This window comes from Theropithecus gelada, chromosome 4 (genome assembly GCF_003255815.1).
Source record: "Theropithecus gelada isolate Dixy chromosome 4, Tgel_1.0, whole genome shotgun sequence".
In the NCBI taxonomy this organism is placed as follows: Eukaryota; Metazoa; Chordata; class Mammalia; order Primates; family Cercopithecidae; genus Theropithecus; species Theropithecus gelada.
Genome location: NC_037671.1, coordinates 167,990,640 through 168,013,296, shown reverse-complemented (window position 1 = coordinate 168,013,296; position 22,657 = coordinate 167,990,640). Strand labels below are relative to the sequence as shown.

The following is a 22,657-nucleotide window of genomic DNA, read 5'->3' as shown; positions in this document are numbered from 1 at the left end:
GCAAGTTGCTGAGAATATAAAGTTAAATAGGCTACAAAGAGAGAACGATTTTTGATTTTAGATATTGAGCCGGTTCCATTTAAATGTGCCATATTGTATATGCTTATATTTTTAATTACAATAAATTAAAACAATAATTCTCTCTTTTGATATTTTCATAGAGCCTGGAGATAACTTAGTATTTATACAACAAGATTGCATTACTTTTCTAATTCACTGATTTACTCATTTCTTCTCCTCTTCAAATAAATTCTAAGATTGGTTGCTGAGAAAAAAAAAAGTAGACAATAGAAAGGAAGGGATATGCCACTCTCCTTTCATTATAATCATGTCTAACTTCTAAAACTTTAGTGTAAAACAAAAATGAAAGCCCTGTGGATTTCAGATCCTGTAAGCTTTCTTATGCCTGTTTTCTGACTAATTTTGTGCTGGGCAGTTGAATGCTGCAAATTCAAGACCGAGTTGATGACGTGTTCTGAAATGGTGTCATCATATACTTAACTATATCTCAGTTCTGTGGTTCTGGGCTCTAGATTCCTAGAAACTATGTTGAGACTCTTCAAATAATGAATGTGATTCTGCACATAAGAAGAGTGTGCATTCTTTCTTGGAATTCTTTTAATTATAAAGATCTCAACAGGCAATGACTGCATACTGTAAATGTTTAAAACTTCATATTTTCCCAATCCCTCAACATCCCCCATCAACAGGTTATGAGCACTCCAACCAGACGACCAGGTGCACCAGTGTGATAATGCTGGTACTTGTCACAAGTTCCCCATTAGCCCTCTCCTGACATTGACCTAGTGACATTCAAAAGCACCAGTGCAATCCCCTCACACCTTTTGTTTGTGTACTCTACTCTAGCCCCCAATAAAGCCACTTACCCATGGGTTTTCTCTCTCCCCTCCCCATCTACCTGGTTGAGCCCACTCCCCAGAGCTCCTACATGGACCCTATGTCGTGGGGATTGCCATGCCTCTTGTCTCTAACTCCTGTGAGTATATATAACAGATCCTTTAATTTCTTATGTCTCTCCCAATGTGATTTCTGTGGCCATAATGGAGTGATCATTACAAACTCCAACAAAGAGACCTACTCCCCTATTTATATCACAGGCAGCCAGGCCTACAGCATCATAATCATTTGTAGAAATAGGGAAAAGTTACAGAAGACATCATCAAGATGGCTGACTAGAGGTACCCAGCATTCACCTCCTCCAGTCACATGTTGAACAGAGAGTCTAGGGGAGAACACTGGAATTCAGCAAAGAAGTGACAAAGCCCCTCTGGGGCATGGAGACTTGGGACAGTAGCACAGACAGAGAAGCAAAGCACTTGGCTAGGATCGGCTCAGAGCCCAGAGAGACCTCAGGCACAGGAAAAAGGTAAGGTGAAAATCCCCAGCAGTCCACATTTCCACCCTGGCTGCCTGTAGTCCTAACAAGAAGAGAGCCCCCAGCTCACAGGACCTGAGTCCAGTATAGGGAGTTACCTGGAAACCATGTGACTGCATTGTTCCCTAGAGGAAATCAAGCTGAGCCCCAAGCCTGCAGGACACAGGCTGCCACAGAACATCATCATGTTGAGAGTAGAGCCACCACCAGTGTGCATCCTGCCCTGGGGCCCCAAAACCCCTAAATCTCCTCATCTTTGGGGTCCCTCGGACATCCCATCACATCCACCCAGAGGGATGCAGAGTCATGATAGCAGCTGTGCAGCCAAGACCCCAGCATCTGAGCACACACGATATTCTACACCCCAGGAAACAGGCAGTCCACTACAGTGGGAAGGCTGCCCATGGAAAAGAGGGAGGCAGTGCATGCACTCCTCAGAATCCAAGAGCTGCCTGTCTGAAGCCTGCTGTTGCTGCCACCAGCAACCCCAACCTCTGCAGTAGCAGAGTAGGTGCCCCTCCCATAGGACTGTGGATCCGCCTGACCAGGCCCACCACTGATGGCAACCTGCTCTCTCCAGAGCAAAACTGCTGCACACCCACACATGCCCTCCAAGGGCCAAAGAACCAGCCTGGCCAAGATATGTCACCACTGGAGACCCCACCCCCTCCAACAAAGTGGTTTTGTACTCAAGTGCATCCCTCAGGGACCCAAGGACCAGCTGTCCAGGGCTGCTACCATCACCAATGACCCTGCCCCCTCCAGTGATGAAGTCACCCAGGCCCACTGCTGTCAGAGAACCTGCCCACTCCAGTGATAGAGCTGCCATACACCCATGCTTCCTAACGCCAGAGCCCCCAAACTGATCTGCCTGGTGTCCCTGTTCCCAGCAAAGCCATGCAATAGCCTTTACAAACAACCACAGCATAGGCCACTGAGGTACTCACAGACACCAATGATGCTGATTATAGCTGAAGAAATCATACGGAGACTACATTACTGCCCCCATACTGAATCAAAGCCAAAGCACCCTATCCAACTGTATATTTATGATACATATACATATACAGAAAAACATTTTTCCCTATGAAAGCTACTCCATAAAATCAGAAGAGGCAGTGTCCCACCAGAAGCACAGATATCAACATAGGGAAACAGGAAATAAGAAAAAGGAAATGTGATGCCTTCAAAGGAACACAGTAATTCTCTAAGTAACAGACCCCAAAGGAAAACCAATCTAAAATACCTGACAAAATGCAAAATAACAAGGAAACCTGGCAAGATACAAGAGAACACAAATAGATTCAATGAAATCAGAAAAACAATTCATAAGCTGAATGAGAAATTTTTAAAAATAGATATCATTAAGAAGAATGAAACAAATGTTAGAACTGAATAACTCAGTGAGTGAAATAAAACTAAAATTGAGAATTTCAATAATAGACTAGATCAGGCAGAAGAGTTTCTGAACTTGAAGACAGTTCTTTTAAAATAATCCATTTAGGGGAATGTGGGGAGAAAAAATGGCAGATAAGAGGCAGGACTAACTTGCAGCTCCCACTCAGACAAAACCATGTGTAGAGGCTCATATCAAGAACTTGCTCCAGGAACCACTGCAGGAACATACCAGGAAAGCCAAGAGAAACCACAGACCCTTTGAAGGAGGTGGATTGCTGCTGCAGGCCCTGTGGGACAGCTGAGGAACTGTGAGTTGGCTTGCTTTCTCAGCTGGGAGGCTTGTAGCCTGGGGCAAGTTCTCAGCACTGCTCACCAGCTGCCTGGAAATAAACTGTGTGATATTGGGAGTGGCATGGTGGGAGGTGGGAGTGAGAACGGCTTTTCATGCAGCAGGGTGCATGGGAGCTAAGTGGCTTTCCCTCACTTCCCTGGTGACCTGTGTCACACAGCAGAGGCAGCCACAACTCCCCTGGGAACATAACCCCCTTGGCCTGGGAACTACACCCCCAATCTCCCACAGCAGCTGCAGCAAGCCCTGCCCAAGAAGAGTCTGAGCTCAGACATGCTGAACCCTGTCCCAGCCTGACAGTCTTTCTCTACCTGTCCTGGTAGCCCAAGACAAAAAATATAATCTCTTGGGAGCTCTATAGCCCAGCCTCACCTCAGAAACTTGAATACTCATCCAAAGGCGACCCTAGGGTAAGCTTGTATCCTCCCTACACTCCCACAGCTGATGCACTCTTCATAGCGCCACCTCCTGGCTGGAGGCCAGCCATCACAAAACCAGTGCACAAAAATACAACCAAGAACCCTCATGGAGTCCACTTCCCTTCCCTGCTACCTCCACCAGAGCAGGTGCTGGGATCCACAGCTGAGAAACCTGGAGACAGATCACGTCACAGGACTCTGCAGACACTTCCCAGTACCAGGCCAGAGCCTGGTAGTTCCACTGGGCGGCTAGATCCAGAAGATAAATAACAATCACTGCAGTTCGATTCTCAGGAAGGCCCTCCTTAGGGGAAGGGGTACAGCACCACATCATGGGAGAACCCCAAGGGACCAAAAAATCTGAACAGCAGCCTTGAATCTCAGATCTTCCCTCTGACATAGTCTACTGAAATGAGAAGGACCCAGAAAAACAATTCTGGTAACATGACAAAACAAGGTTATTTAGTGCCACCAAAGGATCACAGTAGCTCACCAGTAATGGATCGAAACCAAGATGAAATCCCCAAATTGCCAGAAAAAGAATTCAGAAGGTCAATTATTAAGCTAATCAAGGACGCATCAGAGAAAGGTGAAGTCCAACTTAAAGAAATCAAAAAATGATACAGGATATGAATGGAAAAATCTCCAGTGAAAAAGCATAAATAAAAAATAATCGCAACTTCTGGAAATGAAGAAATCACACTTAGAGAAATGCAAAATGCACTGGAAATTCTCAGTAATAGAACTGAACAAGTAGAAGAAACAACTTCAGAGCTCAAAGACAAGGCTTTCGAATAAACCCAACTCAACAAAGACAAAGAAAAAAGAATTTTAAAAAATGAATAAAGGCTCCAAGAAGTTTGGGATTGTGTTAAATGACCAAACCTAAGAATAATTGGTGTTCCTGAAGAAGAAGGGAAATCTAAATGTCTGGAAAACATGTTTGAGGAAATAATCGAGGAAAACTTCCCTGGCTTTGCTAGAGATCTGGACATCCAAACACAAGGAGCTCAAAGAACATCTGGGAAATTCATCACAAAAAGATCATAGCCTAGGCACATAGTCATCAGGTTATCTAAAGTAAAGACAAAGGGAAGAATCTTAAGAGGTGTGAGGCAAAAGCATCAGGTAACCTACAAAGGAAAACTTGTCAGATTAACAGCAGATTTCTCAGCAGAAACCCTGCAAGCTAGAAGGGAGTGGGGTCCTATCTTTAGCCTCCTTAAAACAATTGTCAGCCAAGAATTTTGAATCCAGCAAAACTAAGCTTCATAAATGAAGGAAATATAGTCTTTTTCAGACAAATGTTGAGAGAATTTGCCAATACCAAGCCAGCACCACCAGAACTGCTAAAAGGAGCTCTAAATCTTGAAACAGATCCTGAAAATACACCAAACTAGAATTTCATTAAAGCATAAATCTTACAGTACCTATAAAACAATAACACAATGAAAAAAAAACAAGGTATTCAGGCAACAAATAGCATGATGAATAGAATAGTACCTCACATCTCAATAATAACATTGAATTTAAATGACCAAAATCTTCTACTTAAAAGGCAAAAAATGGCAGAATGGATAAGAATTAACCAACCAAGTGAATAGTACCTCATATCTCAATAATAATGCTGAATGTAAATGACCTAAATCCTCTACTTAAAAGACACAAAATGGCAGAATGGATAAGAATTAACCAACCAAGTGAATAGTACCTCACATCTCAATAATAACATTGAATGTAAATAGCCTAAATCCTCTACTTAAAAGATACAAAATGTCAGAATGGATAAGAATTAACCAACCAAGTACCTGGTGTCTTCAAGAGACTCACCTGACACACAAAGACTCACATAAACTTAAGGTAAAGGGGTAGGAAAAGATATTCCATGTGGCCACCAAAAGTGAGCAGCAGTAGCTTTTCTGTTTCTTTTTTTTTTTTTTTTTTTGAGATGGAGTCTTACTGTCATCTAGGCTGGAGTGCAATGTTATGGTCTCTGCTCACTACAACTTCTGCCTCCTGGGTTCAAGTGATTCTCCTGCCTCAGGCTCCTGAGTAGCTCAGATTACAGGCACCCGCCACCATGCCTAGCTAATTTTTGCATTTTTATTAGAGACGGGGTTTCACTATCTTGGCCAGGCTGGTCTTGAACTCCTGACCTTGTGATCCACCTGCCTCGGCCTCCCAAAGTGCTGCGATTACAGGAGTGAGCCACCGTGCCTGGCCAGGAGTAGCTTTTCTTATATCAGACAAAACAGACTTTAAAGCAACAACAGTTGCTTTAAAGAGGGACATTATATAATGATAAAAGGACTAGTCCAACAGGGAAATATCAAAATCCTAAATATATATGCATCTAACACTGGAGTTCCCAAATTTATAAAACAATTACTACTAGACCTAAGAAGTGAGATAGACAACAACACAATAATAGTGTGGGACTTCAATACTCCACTGACAGCACTAGACTGGTCATCAACACAGAAAGTTAACAGAGAAACAATGGACTTAAACTACACCCTAGAACAAGTGGACTTAACAGATTTTTACAGAACATTCTACCCAACAATTGCAGAATATTCATTTTATTCATCAGTGTATGGAACATTCTCTAAGATAGACCATGTGATAGGCCACAAAACAAGTCTCAACAAATTTGAGAAAATCTAAATTATATCAAGTACTCTCTCAGGCCACAGTGGAATAAAATTGGAAATCAACTCCAAAAGGAACCTTCAAAACCATGCAAATATATGAAAATTTAAGAACTTGCTCCTGAATGATCATTGGGTCAACAATGAAATCAAGGTGGAAATCAAAAAATTCTTTGTACTGAACAATAATAGTGATACAACCTATCCAAACCTCTGGGATACAGCAAAAGTGGTGCTAAGAGGAAAGTTCATAGCATTAAATGCCTACATCAAAAATTCTGAAAGACTACAAATAGACAGTCTACGGTCACACCTCTAGGAACTAGAGAAACAAGAACAAACCCAACCCAAACCCAACTGAAGAAAAGAAATAATCAAGATCTGAGCAGAACTAAATGAGGCTGGCCATGGTGGTTGTCTAGGCGCAGTGGTTCATGCCTTTAATCCCAGAACTTTGGGAGGCCAAGGTGGGTGGATCACTTGAGGTCAGGAGTTCAAGACCAGTCTGGCCAACATGGCAAAACACTGTCTCTACTAAAAATATACAATACACAAATTAGACAGGTGTGGTTGTGCACGTCTGTAATCCTAGCTACTCGGGAGGCTGAGGCATGAGAATTGCTTGAAACCAGGAGGCGGAGGTTGCAGTAAACCAAGATTATTGTACCACTGCACTCTAGCCTGGGCAACAGGGTGAAACTCTGTCTTAAAAAAAAAAAACAAAAAAAAAAACCACAAAAACGAAATGAAGTTGAAGTAAAAAAAATACAAAAGATAAATGAAACAAAAAGTTGATTCTTTATAAAGATAAAAAAAATTGATAGACCATTAGCGAGATTAACCAAGAAAAGAAGAGAGAAGATCCAAACAAGCTCAATTAGAAATGAAATGGGAGATATTGTAACTGATACCACAGAAATACAAACGATCATTCAAAGCTACAGTGAACAGCTTGATTAACCAAGAAAAGAAGAGAGAAGATCCAAACAAGCTCAATTAGAAATGAAATGGGAGATATTGTAACTGATACCACAGAAATACAAACGATCATTCAAGGCTACAGTGAACAGCTTTATGCATATACACTAGAAAACCTAGAGGAAATGGATAAATTCCTGGAAATATACAAACTCCCTAGATTAAACCAGGAAGAAATAGAAACTCTAAATGGACCAATAACAAAAAGTGAGATTGAAATGGTAATTAAAAAGCTACCAATAACAAAAGTCCAGGGCCAGACACATTTACAGCTAAATTACAGTTAAATTCTATCAGCCATTCAAAGAAGAATTGGTACCAATCCTATTATACACTATTCCAAAAGATAGAGAAAGAAGGAATCCTCCCTAAATCATTCTATGAAGCCAGTATCACCCTAATACCAAAACCAGGAAAGGGCATAACAGCAAAAGAAAACTACAGATCAATATCCCTGATGAAGATAGATGCAAAAATCCTCAATAAAATACTAGCTAACTGAATCCAACAGCATATCAAAAAGATAATCTACCATGATCAAGTCGGATTCATATCAGGGATGAAGGGTTGGTTTAACATTTGCAAGTCAATAAATGTGATACACCATGTGAATAGAATTAAAAACAGAAAATTACATGATCATCTCATTGGAGCCATTCTAGAGGTTGGCTCATCAGCAAAACTCTTCTAGACATTGGCTTAGGCAAAGACTTCATGACCAAGAACCCAAAAGCAAATGCAACAAAAACAAAGATAAATAGATGGGACTTAATCAAACTAAAAAGCTTCTGCACAACAAAAGAAACAATCAGTGGAGTAAACAGACAACACACAGAATGGGAGAAAGTCTTCACAATCTATACTTCTGACGAAGGAGTAATATCCAGAATGTACAAGGATCTTAAACAAATCAGCAAGAAAAAAAAAATCAAACAATCCCATCAAAAAGTGGGCTAAGGATATGAATAGACAATTCTCAAAGGAGGATATACAAATGGCCAACAAACATATGAAAAAATGCTCAACATTACTAATGATCAGGGAAATGCAAATCAAAACTGTCTGACTCCTGTGAGGATGGCCATAATCGAAAAATCAAATAATAACAGATGTTGGTGGGGATGTGGTGAAAAGGGAACACTTTTACACTGTTGGTGGTAATGTAAACTAGTACAACCACTAAGGAAAACAGTGTGGGGTTTCCTAAAGTAACTAAAAGTAGATCTACCATTTGATATAGAAATCCCACTCCTGGGTATCCACTTAGAGGAAAAGAAGTCATTATATGAAAAAGACACTTGCACATGCATGTTTACAGCAGCAAAATTTGCAATTTCAAAAATATAGAACCAGCCCAAATGCCCATCAATCAATGAGTAGATAAAGAAAATGTGATTATATATATGTGTGTATATATATATAAGTGTGATACACACACACACACACACACACACACTATTGAATACTACTCAGCCATAAAAAGGAATAAAATAAGTACTGGCATTTGCAGCAACCTGGATGGAATCAGAAACTATCATTCTAAGTGAAGTATCATGAGTGGGAGCTAAACTATGAGGATGCAAAGGCATAAGAATGATACAATGGACTTTGGGGACTCAAGGGAAAGGGTGGGAGGTGGGTGAGGGATAAAAGACTACAATTTGACTATAATTTGCTTCAGAGAGAAGCTTTTTTGGTTGTATCTACTTGTTGATATTTCAGCTTTCTGTATCTGGATGTTCATATCTCTCCCAACACTTGGAAAGTTTTCAGCTATTATTTCATTGAATAGGTTTCCTATGCCTTTTCCCATCTCTTATTCATCTGAAATTTCTATAATGGGAATATTTGTTTCCTTAATGTTGTCCCATATGTCCTGCAGGCTTCCTTCATTCTTTTTTTGTTGTTGTTGTTCTTTATTTCTTTTTTTTCCCCTTTTCATCTGAATGGATTTTTTTTTATTTCAATAGGTTTTTGGGGAACAGGTGGTATTTGGTTATATGAATAAATTCTTTAGTGGTGATTTCTGAGAAATCAGATTTCAAAGAAACAAAGAAAATTTACAATTAAAGCTAATGAAGTACTAAAAAGAAAAGATGGCAAATAAACAACCTAAAGATGCACCTCAAGGAACTAGAAAAGCAAGAACAAATAAAACCTACAATTAATAGAAGGAAAGAAATAATAAATACCAGAACAGAATTGAAATAGAGACAAAAAAATTTCAAAAGACCAACAAAAGAAATACTTGTGTTTTTGGAAAAGATAAGCAAAATTGACATACCATTAGGTAGACTAAGAAAAAAGAGAGAAGACTCAAATAAATAAAATCAGAAATAGAAAAGGAGACATTACAACTGATACCATAGAATTACAAAGGATCAGGAGAGGGAACAGCTCAGGGGTAGAGCATTTGACTGCAGATCAAGAAATACAAAGGATCATAACAGATTATTATGAACAACTATGTACCAACAAATTGAAAAACCTAGAAGAAGTGGATAAATTCCTGGACACATATAACCTATCAACATTGAGCCAGGAGGAAACAGAAAACCTGAATAGACCAAGAACAAGCAATGAGATTGAATAAGTAATAAAAAGTCTCCCAACAATGTAAAGCCCAGGGCAGAATGGCTTCACTGCTAAAGTGTACCAAACTCATAAAGAAGAACTACCATAAATACTTCTGAAAATATTCCAAAAAATTAAAGAAGAGGGAATTATTCCTAACTCATTCTATGATGCCAGCATTACCATGATGCCAAAATCAGACAAGGACAGAACCAAAAAATTAAACTATAGGCCAATATCTCTGATGAACATATATGCAAAAATCCTCAACAAAATACTAAAATCCAACAGCATATCCAAAAGTTTATATTTATCCCAGAGATTAAAGGATGATTCAACATACACAAATTAATAAATTTGATACCTCTCATAAACAAAATGAAGGACAAAGCCCATATGATTATCTCAATAGACACAGAAAAAGTATTTGATAAAATTAAATATCATTTACAATAACAACTCTCAACAAATTAGGTATAGATGGAATATACCTTAATACAATAAAGGCCATATATGACAAACCCACAGCTAACATTATACTAAAGAGACAAAAGCTGAAAGCTTTTCCTCTAAGATCTGGAACAAGATGGAACTAAAAATGATGAGCTCATGGAAGTAGTGAGTAGAATTGTGGTTATTAGAGGTTGGGAAGGGTAGCCAGGAGGGGAGAGTATGAAGAGGTTGGTTAGGAGACACACAATTATAGCTAGATAAGAGGAATAAATTCCAGTGTTCTAGAGCAATATAGAATGAATATAGTTAACAATAATTTATTGTATATTTTCAAAAAGCTAGAAGAATTTGAATGTTCTCAACATAAAGAAATGATAAATGTTTGAGAAAATATACATGCTAATTACCCTGATTTGGTCATTACACATTATATACATGTTTTGAAATATCACTCTGTACCCTGTAACTATGTTAAATTACTACATGTATGTTAAAATTAACTTTAAAAGGTACAAGTAAAGGAAAACAGAATTAAGTAGCTGGTATACAAAGGAGGCAGGGAAACATTTAAATTTTATAGCATATGTATGTGGTACCCATTGAAAATTAAAATAAGCAAATACATTTTTGAAAAAAGCTACAAATAAAGCTAATGAAGTACTAAATAAAATGTTTTACCCTCCTACATTGTCAGATGTAGTTTTACAAAACAAAATAGAAAATATGTGCTTGGATAAGCAGTAAAACATATAAAATACAAGCTATAAATATAAATATTTAATATTTAATATAATAAGAATATAAATATTCTAAAACTATATTTTCCTTGCCTTCATTTCAGCAAAATTATTAAATATGCTATTATAATGGAAAATTTCACAAAATTTTCGCTCTACTGATAGTAATAATCTAAAAGATGAATCAAAAATAAAATTATAATCAAAATGTATACAATTTGAATTTTCAATTAAAATACATACATTAAAACAAATGTGAGAACTTTTTTGTTCTTGAGACAGGGTCTCACTCCTGTCCAACTGTCTGGAGTGCAGTAGCATGATCATGGCTCAAGCAATCCCCCCACCTCAGCCTCCTGAGTAGCTAGGACTACAGGTTCATAACACCACATCCAGCTAATTTTTTTTTTTTTTTTGAAGAGACAGGGTTTCACCAAGTTATCCAGACTGGTAAGAAATTTTGAATGGACTTATTTCCATATATTTAAAAATATTATTTTAAAATTAATATTAAAAACCAATTAGAATTAAAAGCAAATACAAATTATAATAGTTATTACAACTTAAAATATTATTTAAACAAAGAAGAAAATGCTCATTTATTTGAAATGTCATTTTATTACACATTTTATGAAAATTATTCATAATTCCAGCATTTAATGTTCATATTTTAATTGCTAGGCTAAAGGATCAGCATCATGGTTTATCAATTTTGTATCTATAGTTACACAGATACAGAATTCAAGTAATGTAAATTGTCTAATATTGCAAAATATGTCTGAGCCACCATGCACAACTTCTTTCTCCTCAGTAATTCTGGAACTATCAATTGGAACATGAGGAAAAACAAAGAACTGGTCATTTATCACTATTAGGGCACAGAATTCATTGTGAAAGAATCTATTGAGCTCACATTATCTTAGAGGATTTGACATATTAACTAATTTATCTTTTCTCTTTCCTAAATATTTGTGTCATTCAATTCCTCCTGGTGTTTCTAAGTAGTATTTGTCTCCAGGAGTAAGAATTTTAAGACATCAAAGTGAATCAAGGTAAAATTAACAGAGGCAAGTCAAAGTTCTAATGGCTGGATACATGCTTAATAAACCATTTGTTCAAAACATTAAAAATTTAGAACCAGGATCCACAAAGACTGTGATTCATTCTCTGGCATGAAGGTAATATTGTGCAGTTCAGGCCTGTTAACAATAGGCCAAAGTGGCCGAGACTTTAATTCTATAGCACATGACGCAATTATTTGTTGTCAGCAAAGTTTCTCCTAATGTCAGAACAAGGTAACTGACATCATTTCACATTCAACTGGAGGCTGCAACTTCAGGAGTCTCCCTTTAATACTCACAATTTGGACACTCTAATTAGTTATCTAGGTGATATTACTCCTCCTCATATTTGGAGATGTCACAAAAGATACTATTTGTACAAGAATATGCCTACCTTTTGGCCACAGCCTGCTCCTGATTGAACACATGACAATGTTTTTTGGTGTAACGTTTGAAGTGATGATTTACAAAGCCTATCTCCATTTACAACTCAGCTCTTGGAGATAAGGAATTTCATAATGTCTTTTTCTTAAAAATACGCACCTAATTATTGACTGATTTATCTTAGACAGCTAAAATATGCTAAACAGTTTGAAAGTAAGCTTTAAAATACCCTGAAGATGTTTCTCTTATATTTTGTTAACTTTACTGTTGTAAAAGCTATACAATGCTACTCTTTTTGTCAATAATCAATTAATGTTTTGCTTGTTCAGATAAAATGTGGCCACACATTTGAGGCCAGACAGGCTTGCATTCAGATCCCACTTCTACCACCCTGAGCTATGTCATTTGGGAAAATTATATAATGCTTCTGAGGTTCAGTTTCTTCATTTGTAATTGAGATCATTCCTTATTTGCAGTGCCATTGTGAAAATTTAATGATACAATCACTGTGGAGTGCCTGGCACACAGTACATTCTCAAATAAATAAATAAATAAATAAATAAACAGTAGCTATGTAACTGACAAAGAATTATGGAAATCAGCTATAGTGAATTCATTCATCAATTTAATAAACATGTATTGATCCTACTGTATTCCAGACAACTGGGCAAAGTGCTTGGAATAGGAATTCAAAGGCTGGTTTGCACTAGGAGCTTAATATTTCTGTGGGGATACAGACATGCATAATAGAGATATGAAAGTGTTGTGCAAGCACAAGTAACAGAATAGCTAACTTTGCTTGGGGAGTTAGGAATGGCTTCTTAAAGAAGATAGAAACTAAGCTAGCAGGAATTTGTCAGGAAAGACTGAGAAGGGCATTTGGGGCAGAAGATTCAAAGGCATGGAGTTACGACGTGCTTTTCACATTCAAGAAAAGGAAAAAGTTGGAGAGGGCCATAGTAACCATGCCAGGCCCCATGGATGGCTAAACTGAACTGACAAGACCCAGCTGATGTGTTTGGAAATAGACCAGAAGTGCCATGCTAATCCTTCAAGAGTGTGGCTCTAACTGAACTAAAAAAAAATTCAATTCTCTGAGATATGCCACTTTTGATGAATTGGCTTAAGGAAGGATTGATCAAAACCCTTCAGTACAGTGATGTTTGTTTGCTAGACACACCACTTTTCTTCAAATATACCAAAATTGGGGGCAGAAGGGAAACTGTTATTTTGTACTCAAGGCTCATGATTTCCAGCTCTTCCTTCCCCTATAATTTCTTGTGATGGGCTGCCCTTTTCACCAGGAACACCCCGGGACATGTTCTAAAACTGCTGTAACCAAAATGCATGCTTCTTAGTTAATAACAAAGTAGTGCTCAATTCCAAAAGCTGAAAGGGAAGATGACACAAAATTTCACTGCAGAAAATATATCCTCAAATGTTGTAAAATGATGTGAAAACCATCCAAAGCACTGGATTTGAAACTAGTGAGGGGAACATCATGGCTAAAGCATCAGAAAGAATTAGACTGAGAAGAAGGAAAAGGCCTCAAAGCCACAGGCAAACACCCTAACTTGGGCAGAACCCTAAGAGGCAAACAATCCCACTGCTAAAGACACCTCCAAATGCCTGCAACAGATCTCCGAGAGAAAGTAACAGCCTTGCTGCCCATCTGAGGGAAACTGTCCAGCTGCAGTAGTTACTTCCAACAAAATCCTGTCAATGTGAGGTGCAGGTGGAGCGGAGGGCTGGTGGCTGTGTAGGTGGGAATCCAACCCTGGGATCTGAGGACAAGCCTTCTAATGGCACAGAAATTAAATTCATCCCAGAATTCGCTAGTTATATTATTTAACACCACTGACACACCCACCTTAATAATCTGTGGATTCATCTACTACATAGTTTGAATAATGACTCAATTTCATGGGAAGAAGTTTCTATTTATATTCAGTAAATATTACAGTATTCTCTAATTGTAATTTCCCATTATAACCTTCCAAGATTTCATGGATTTTTAGGCAAATTCTATGGAAGGTCTAAATAGCAGATAATAGCTATTTAATAGATTTTTTTTTAAAATAAAAGAAAGCCATTTGTTTTAATCCACTCACCATTCCGTGATTCAGCCACCCTGGGATAAAATTATCCAGCAGCTTCGGGTATATCATCTCTCTGTCATAGGCATAAATGATCCAGAACACTGCTACAACAAACTGGAAGGAAAAAGAAATCTTTTATTTCAAGTTCATTGACTATTCACAACATACAATTTATTGGTTAACAATAGTTTAAAGAACCCAACAGAATTTGGAATCTATGATGAAAGACAGATCGGTAAACCAGCTAATGATTGGAAACACAGGTCTAGCTTCATTCCATTAGTAGTAAAAGTTAAGGTGCCTCCTGTATCTCTGATCTCCCAACTGTGTTCTTTCAGGCAAAGGGATTGGTTTCTGAGGGAGAAAGAAGAGGCCTGTTTTCATGAACAGCTCCGTTTCAGGGCTAACTGTACTGATCTGATTCCTCTCAAGAGGGTTTAAAAGTTCACTGGTGGTTTTTTGGATCCCATTACCCACTATCTAGGGTTAGCACACATTCAGGAAACTGTCGGGTATGTCCCTTTTCCTTGAACCCATCATGTGGTTTAAATTAATCTTCACATTCTCAAATTTCCACTTCACCACTAGCAGCATTGAAACCACTGCTATAAAATCTCCTAAAGTCACATTTCCAGCAAATGTATTAATTTATACAGACTAAGCAAGGGCTTTAGCTGCACTGAGAAGCTAGGCCCATGGAGGGTAAAGGAAGATTCCTAATTCTCTTGGAATAACTTAGAAGTTCATCTGGGTTCCAAAGGTTTGTTTTGGCCCAACAGCAACATAATCATCAAAAGAGAGTAGAATACTCAATGTATTATTTTACCCTTCTTCCAACTAATGGTGAGAAAAGAAGTTCAGATAAAATAATGAATGGCCCGAGGTCTTAACCTTCAGCACTGAATTTAAAAGAAGTGTATGTTTTTGTAAATGTCAAAAAATGTAGCATAGAAAGGGAACCATCCCACAGGAAGAGATAAAAGTCTCTGTAGAGTGATGTCTCAAAATAAAAAATGCTACAAAATGGAAAAATATAGCATAAATATTAGAAACAATTTTGACTTCATTTTATATCTCATTCATGCTCCCATATTTTATTAATAAAAATAATAGTTTAATGCCACTTCAAATTGGTGGTTTTGGTAGGTTGGTGGAAGAAAAGACCAGAATGAAAGAAATTAAAGTGGTGGTAGGTGGCAGGTAGAGGCAGTAAAAGGCGACTCCTGTTTCATGGCAATGGGCAGTGAGGGAAGGCAAAGGAGGCCGGCTATCTCAGACATGTAACAGGGATTAGGAGGGTGTGTATGATCTTACAAAATAGGAGATCCAGGCAGTATTTTGATTGGCTAAAAGTCAGAGTAAAAGGAGATAGAAAGGGAATGACTGATAAGCAAGGCCCAGGAAAAGAAAGGGATTAGGATTATAAATACAGATGAAGCATCCTTCCCTTTAAAGTGAAATGCAAGCACTTTTGCTGACAGTTGGAAATAGAGCTGAGTGCAAAGGATTTGGGGCACTGCTATGGATAATGTGCTAGGAAGTCCATAGAATATTTAAAAGGAAGATTGTCATGAATCAGGAAGACCCAACAGAGATCTAATAACAAGATTTTGTAATAGAACCAACCAGAATGTTTTCCCAGGCTGTCTTGAGATCTGTGAAAATGAGGATTTAGGAAAAAGAGGGTTTAGGAAAACTTGAGGATGCTAGGGATTTTGTAGCACAATGGCTTGGGTAACTGGGGAAGATAAAAGGTTGAAAATAAGGGATGCTATGAGAACAGAAGAACGTCTTTAAGCAACTGGCTAGCATTTCTAAGCTGGCACTTGGATTACATGAGATATCACACCTAAAGATATTAGTGACAGACAGTAAACAATTAAAGATAGTCATTCCTGTTTTCACTTCTTTTGCTGGATAGATGTGACAAGTGACACCAAACCAATTAGGGCTGATCATGTGCTCTGATGCCAGGGATGCATCGCCAGGCATCACAGCAGTACTACCCCGCCCCATGATTCCAGCCTTGCTATTCAAAGCGGATCAGCAGCACTCATGTCACCTGAAAGCTTTTAAATGTACAGGATCCCAGGTCTCACTCTGATCTGTTCTGATCCTGTGTTTCAATAAGATCTTATGCACATATAAGTTTGAGATGTTCTGCTTGGGGAGGCTCTACTTTGGCCACCTTGAGCCTCCTCCCTTCCCATGGAGTGAAGAGATCCTGTGGCCAAGTGGCTTGTCTATGCAGAGCATGCACCTCTTCCCTTGGAGATCACACCTGGAGTAACTGTGAGCCTGGAATTCCCTGCCCACATAGTCATGAGTATGCCTTGGGGGCATTTGTGGATCTCCCCCTCCAGTCTGAACCCGAAGGTAGACTGTGCAATAAATGTGTGTTTGCCTTAACCTGAGGGTGGTAAAGGCACATCTGTTTCTGGAGGGTGAGGACCAAAGGTTTGCATTTTGTCTGGGTGTCTAAATACAGGCATGGAGCCACTTCAGTCCTGGATGGAGCCACTGATGCAAATCTCTTCACCTTTGCCATATAACATAACCTAATCAAGGGAATGACATCCCATCATATTCACGGGTCTCTCTGATACTCTATGGAAGGGGATTGTACACGCTGGTGCAGCAGGGGATGGAATCTTGGCGTCATGTTGGAATTCTGCTTATCATAGGCTCCCACTGTGTTCTTTCTTTCCAAATTGTTTTGACTCTTTTAAGTCCTTTGCATTTCCATTCAAATGTTAGAGTCTTCGACTGTTAATTTATACAAATATACTGCTAGAATTCTCATGGTGACTGTTTGGGGAGAGCTAACATTTTAATAATATTGAATCTTCCAATCCATGAGGATCATTTGTATCCCCTAACTTGGGACTTCTTTAATTTCTCTCAGCAAAGTTTTTGGTTTTCAATGCACAGATACTGCACGTATTTTGTTGAACTTATCCATAAATATTTCATGTTTTGTGATGCTATTGTGGAGAGTATTATATTTTTTAGATTCTTTTTTGTTAGTTTATAAAAATGAACCAATTTCTGAATATTGACATTATATTTTATACCTTTGCTAAATTCATGTAGTAGTTCTAGTCGCTATTTTAGAAATAGTTTTGCATTTTATACTTACATGATCTGCAAATAAAGACAGTGTTTTTCCCTTATAATTTTATGCATTTTACTTTTTTTTTTTTTTTATTGCACTGCCTGTGACCTGCAGCAATACGTTGAATAGAAGTGATGGAGAGTGAGCATCCTTGCCTTCATCTCTATCTTAGGGAAAGTGTTCAGTCTTTCCACACTTACGTTTGATATTAGCTGCAGGCTTCTCTTAGTTGTCTTTTATCAAGTTGAGAAAAATCTCTTCTATTCTTACTTTATTTGGGAATTATATACATACACAATGAATAAGTGCTTAATTTTTGAATTTTTTTCAGATGGTTTTGTTTCATATATTGAGATGATCACACAGTTTTCCCTCTTTATTCTGTTAATATGGTGAATTATATCAATTGATTTTGAAAGTCAAACCAACCTTATATTCCCGGTCATCATATATTATAATTTATATAAATATATATATATATGTTTTTACTGGATTCAATTTGCTGATACTCTGCAAAGAATTTTCTTTTCATCTCTATTCATGAAGTATACTGATCTCTGATCTGTAATTTTCTTTTCTCATAATGTCTTCACCTAATTCTGGGAATAGTATAAATTCTGGAATCAAAAGATGAGTTGGGAAGTGTTTCCTCCTCTATTTTCTGAAGAGTTTTGCACAAGATTAGTGTAATTTATTCCTTATGCAATTGATATACTTCCCTAGTAAAGCCGTCTGGACTTGCAATTTTTCTGGTGGGTAGATTTGTGAATTCATTTTCTTTAATAAATATAGGGCCATTTGGGCTTCCTACTTTTGCTTGAGTTGATTTTGGTCATTATTATCTTTTGTGGAATTGCTATATTTCACCTATGTTTTGAATTTATAAAATTGTTCTTAATATTTCATCATGGAAACTAACAAATGCTATGAATCCGGTATTTTTTCCCTAGAGAGAGCCCACTGTTAAATATTTACTAACATACCACTATTAGGAGTCACTTTCTGTTCACCACAAGTGATCATTCACAGCATCCACAACACATGAGACTCAGTGTGAAGCTTTGGTCAATACTTTGATCCCTACCTTATACTGAGGGAATTATATGGGTTATTAAAAGTGAAGTGACTTTCAAGAAAGTGTTAGTTACCTTTCTAAGTGTAATACTAGAAGGTCAGGAGGCCCAGCTAACTGAGTAATCAGTCTTCTAAATAATTCTTTAGATATAAACACAGAACAGATGGTAGCTTCTTGGCTTCCTGCACTGATATCCTCCTGATAGTATAGCCATCAGCAAACCCAAAATAAATTTGAACTCTCCTACCAGGGCATGGATATGGAACAAAAATAGTTTCTCTTGGACAGGCTAAGCGATACTGAAACCTTCCACTGTTGTGAAGAAGTGTCTTCTCTGGCCAGGAGCAATGGCCAGCTATTCCTCATCCTACACCTGCTGCCTCTTGGCTGCCAGGAACAGAATACTGTACTTGAACTGAGAGTGGAAGGAGCACAGTCACTTTCCAGTCCTTTAAGCTTTGAGACAAAATACTTGAGTGACAGCTAGTCATTGATGTCTCATTTGAACCCCCAGAATTACTAGGAAATTAATGCCAAAAGAAAATTGGATTCACAATTTGCCTCCTTTTGAAAGGAGTCTCTCACATGGAGTCTAACAGAAGCTGAAACTTCAGCTTTAGTCCACTTCTAAGAAGAAGCTTTATTGATTAATGGGAAATTCTTTGGAATTGGGTAAGACCAATTAGAATGCAAAGGATGTTGGAGAGAAATTTGCCATGAAGAAGGCTAGAGTCATTTATCTATAGATTGGTCTATAAAGGCCGGATAGCATCATCTCAAACATTTACTGTTGATGGAGGGAAGGAAGGAGGGAAGAGGGGAGGAAATGGATACATCCTTAAAGTCTGCAGCTTCAACTGGATAAAATCTTATATATATTCTGATATGTCAGTACTGAGACTTTACCAAATACTCATAGGAAAAAGTTTAAATTCTGTTTGGGGCTCTATTACCTTGCTTCCAGATTTCTTTTTAATGACTTAGTTTCCAGTCAATTCTTTCTGTTGCAGAAGGGTAATCTTTAGAAATGTTTCCAATTGTGATTTCTCTATGCAAACAGAGAAAGCATGGGCATGAGAATAAGCTGGGTGTTGTGCATGCTATCTGGCTTCGTCTCTGAGGGCCCCCATGCAAAGAGTGAATGTTTCCTTCAGCAGGACCCTTGCCTTCCTACTTTCGAGATCTATGGAATCCTGGGTGTCCAAGTCCTCTCTTTCTGGCTGATTTTCCTCAACCATACCCTCAAATTCAGAAACATATAGTGAAGCTTAGGGCTCTCTAAAATGCCACAGTCTCCTTTGTTCCAGAGGACAATCAGTTTCTAGGATTCATTCCTAAAAGCATGACATGGAATTCTTCTCCTTAGAATGTAAGTCTGTGAGTAATGTTAATTTTTTTATGCTATGAATTCTGCCCAAATCATCTTAAAACCCGAATCTCCATATAGAGAATTGCCAAAGCACATGTTGATGTTATGCTCTTTTTTTCATGGGTTTTAACTTCATCATTTTGATACATTTACAATTTATCCATATTTGCCTAGATTTCTGTTCTTCATTATCTCTACTGACTCAGGAAGTAATGATAGAATACAAACCCAGCTCCTACAAATGCCTACATGATTTGGTTCCTTCCTTTCTCTCCAATCTCGGCCTGTGGCATGTTCTGTCTTGTTCCTTCAAGCCCAACCGGTAATTTGTTCCTGAAAATTATTAAGCTCTTTCCTGATTCAGGGCCACAGCATTTTCTACTCTGTGCCAGGAATGCTCTTCCCCTCCTTTCACATGGCTGGATTCTCTGTTCTTTCAGGTCTAGCTTAAATAGCACCTGCACTAGACCTTCCACTGCTCTGTTGTCTATTATAGAACCTGGCAGACAACAGGCTCTTGCTGTTGTTGCTGCTGCTCAGTTCTTCCTTGTTTTGTGGCTCCTCTATGAGAAAGTGAAGTATCAGAGAACAGGAATTGGTTTGTCCTGTTCATTACTGGTTCCCCACTGCCTGGCATAGAGCATGGATGTGATAAAAATTTGCTGAATAAATGAATAAAGTCTATTGCTGTTCCTTGTACATGCCAGACTCCACATCTCCCACAGGAGCAAGTACCTTTTTACTCCTTTTCTTCCTATTGACCTAAAATTCCTCCTGTATGTTCCCTGTGGATTTTTGTCCTTCTGTGTGTAAGGAAGAAATCTCCTTCCTTCCAGGCTACTCTTATGGCCCAGCCCTTCTCAGATCATCTATGAGATAGCTCCTCCCTCACCTGCTTAAGTCTTCTATCATCCTATAATAATCCTCTGGACTTCAAGATCAAGAGCAAGACTGAAAGCTCTCTTTCCTTAAGTCAACCAAAAATTAGTAGAATGAGAAACAGAAGCAAAACTGATGAAACAGTAGGAAACACCCATAATCCAAACATCACTCTTTAAAAGGCTGCCAAGTGTTAGGAAAATTAAACGAGGACATGGGGAGACTCTGATGGAAGAAACAAGATCCTGCAGCTCTCTGGTTCAGCGAGCAGAACAGAGCGGTCTTTACAGGTGGCAAACCCTGAAGGACATTAAATGACCCTTGGCTGGGAACATGAGGTCTCGATGCATGGAAGCACTGGGGAAATGCTCTGATCCCTGTTTGGCAGTAGGGGTCAGAGGTGATGATGCTAAACATGGAAACGGGCTAGTGTGTCATCTTTGCCAGAGCAGGATGTGGGTGCACTAAGGTCAACAAGAAAAGAGTGGTGGTAACAAGCCTGAATATATGGCTCATGCTCACCTGATGGAAACAAAGCTTTATGTCACCATCCAAAAGAGTTGTGATAAAAATGAGCTGAGGAGAGAGAAACGAGTTGAGCTCACACAGAGGCCATTCTCCAGGACAAGGCAGTCGTGGAAAATAGATGGAAATTCAAGCTGCCCTAGCTCCGTTCCCTAGCCTGTCTCCAGTTCTATCCTTTCACAAATAGCTGGCTCGGTAAGAACAAACCAATTTAAGAATGCATAATCACAAGAAACGAAAGAGTATGGGATGTAGTCATAGATACCACAAAAAACATAAAGAGGAAGATGATTTTAAGAAGTCAGCGGAATGATACACACCAGAAAAGTTTGCCCCAATAGGTATAATTCATGATCAAATAATTCTCCATTAAAGAAAAGAGGTCAAAGAAGAAAAACTGAGATTCGAGAGAAGATAGAGCAAGAGGAGAAGAGGATAAAGGTGAATGAACTTATGAAATGAAACATAAAAAATAAAACTGAAAGTCACATTAGAGGCAGTAAAAGGAAAAATTGCCTTTGGTGAAGACAGTCGGGGTTTAGCTTTCTGCAGAACTGTGGACTAGATACACTGAAAAACCTTCCTGCTGTGAAACACTAGGTGCTAAATAAATTACAACAAATATACTTTTAAATGTATTGCTGAGCACACAAGAAAGGAAGGGAAATCACTGGGAGCCACAAAAAAAAAAAAAAAAAAAAGAAGAAGAGAGGAAAAATGAAAACAGAAGCAAACTCAGAAACTGGGACTGCCTGGAGGCAAATACCAATATGAGAGTCAGAGCACTCTGTGGACTGTGGTCAAGGAGATGGAAGGCAAGGCCTGAGGCCACATAACGCGATGGAGGAAATCAAGCCAGAAGAGCCTGGCCCTCAGAGGGCCTACACCTTCAGAGAAAGGGGAGCCTGGAGAAAGTACTCTCTACCAAGTCAAATAAATTGCTTTTTACTCCTAATTGCCCAGACTTTTTTAATCAAAAAGGTTTTTTAATTTCATTTAATTTTTTTCACATTGAGGTAATCATTTTTTCCTCTTTTATCTTTGTATTAGGAAAGCGAAGCTAAGATAATTAAGCAAGGTCTGCAAGGTCTGAAAATAAATTTTAAACTTACACCAAATAACTGTAATGGATACTCTAGTGCTTTCCCAGATCCCCTCTTCAGAGTCAGGGCATCCATTGGCCAGTGCTTAGGAC

At 38.4% G+C, this 22,657-nt stretch overlaps 1 protein-coding gene across 7 annotated transcripts in view; it reads right to left on the bottom strand.

Moving 5' to 3' along the window:
- The window catches only part of AIG1 (androgen induced 1), a 277,790-nt gene that overhangs the window by 158,802 nt on the left and 96,331 nt on the right, over positions 1 to 22,657 (bottom strand). For all 7 annotated transcript variants that reach the window (XM_025383421.1, XM_025383419.1, XM_025383425.1 and 4 more), the window contains exon 3: positions 14,512 to 14,613. In XM_025383421.1, coding sequence (XP_025239206.1) covers positions 14,512 to 14,613 — 102 coding nt within the window. The remainder of the gene's footprint in view (positions 1 to 14,511; positions 14,614 to 22,657) is intronic.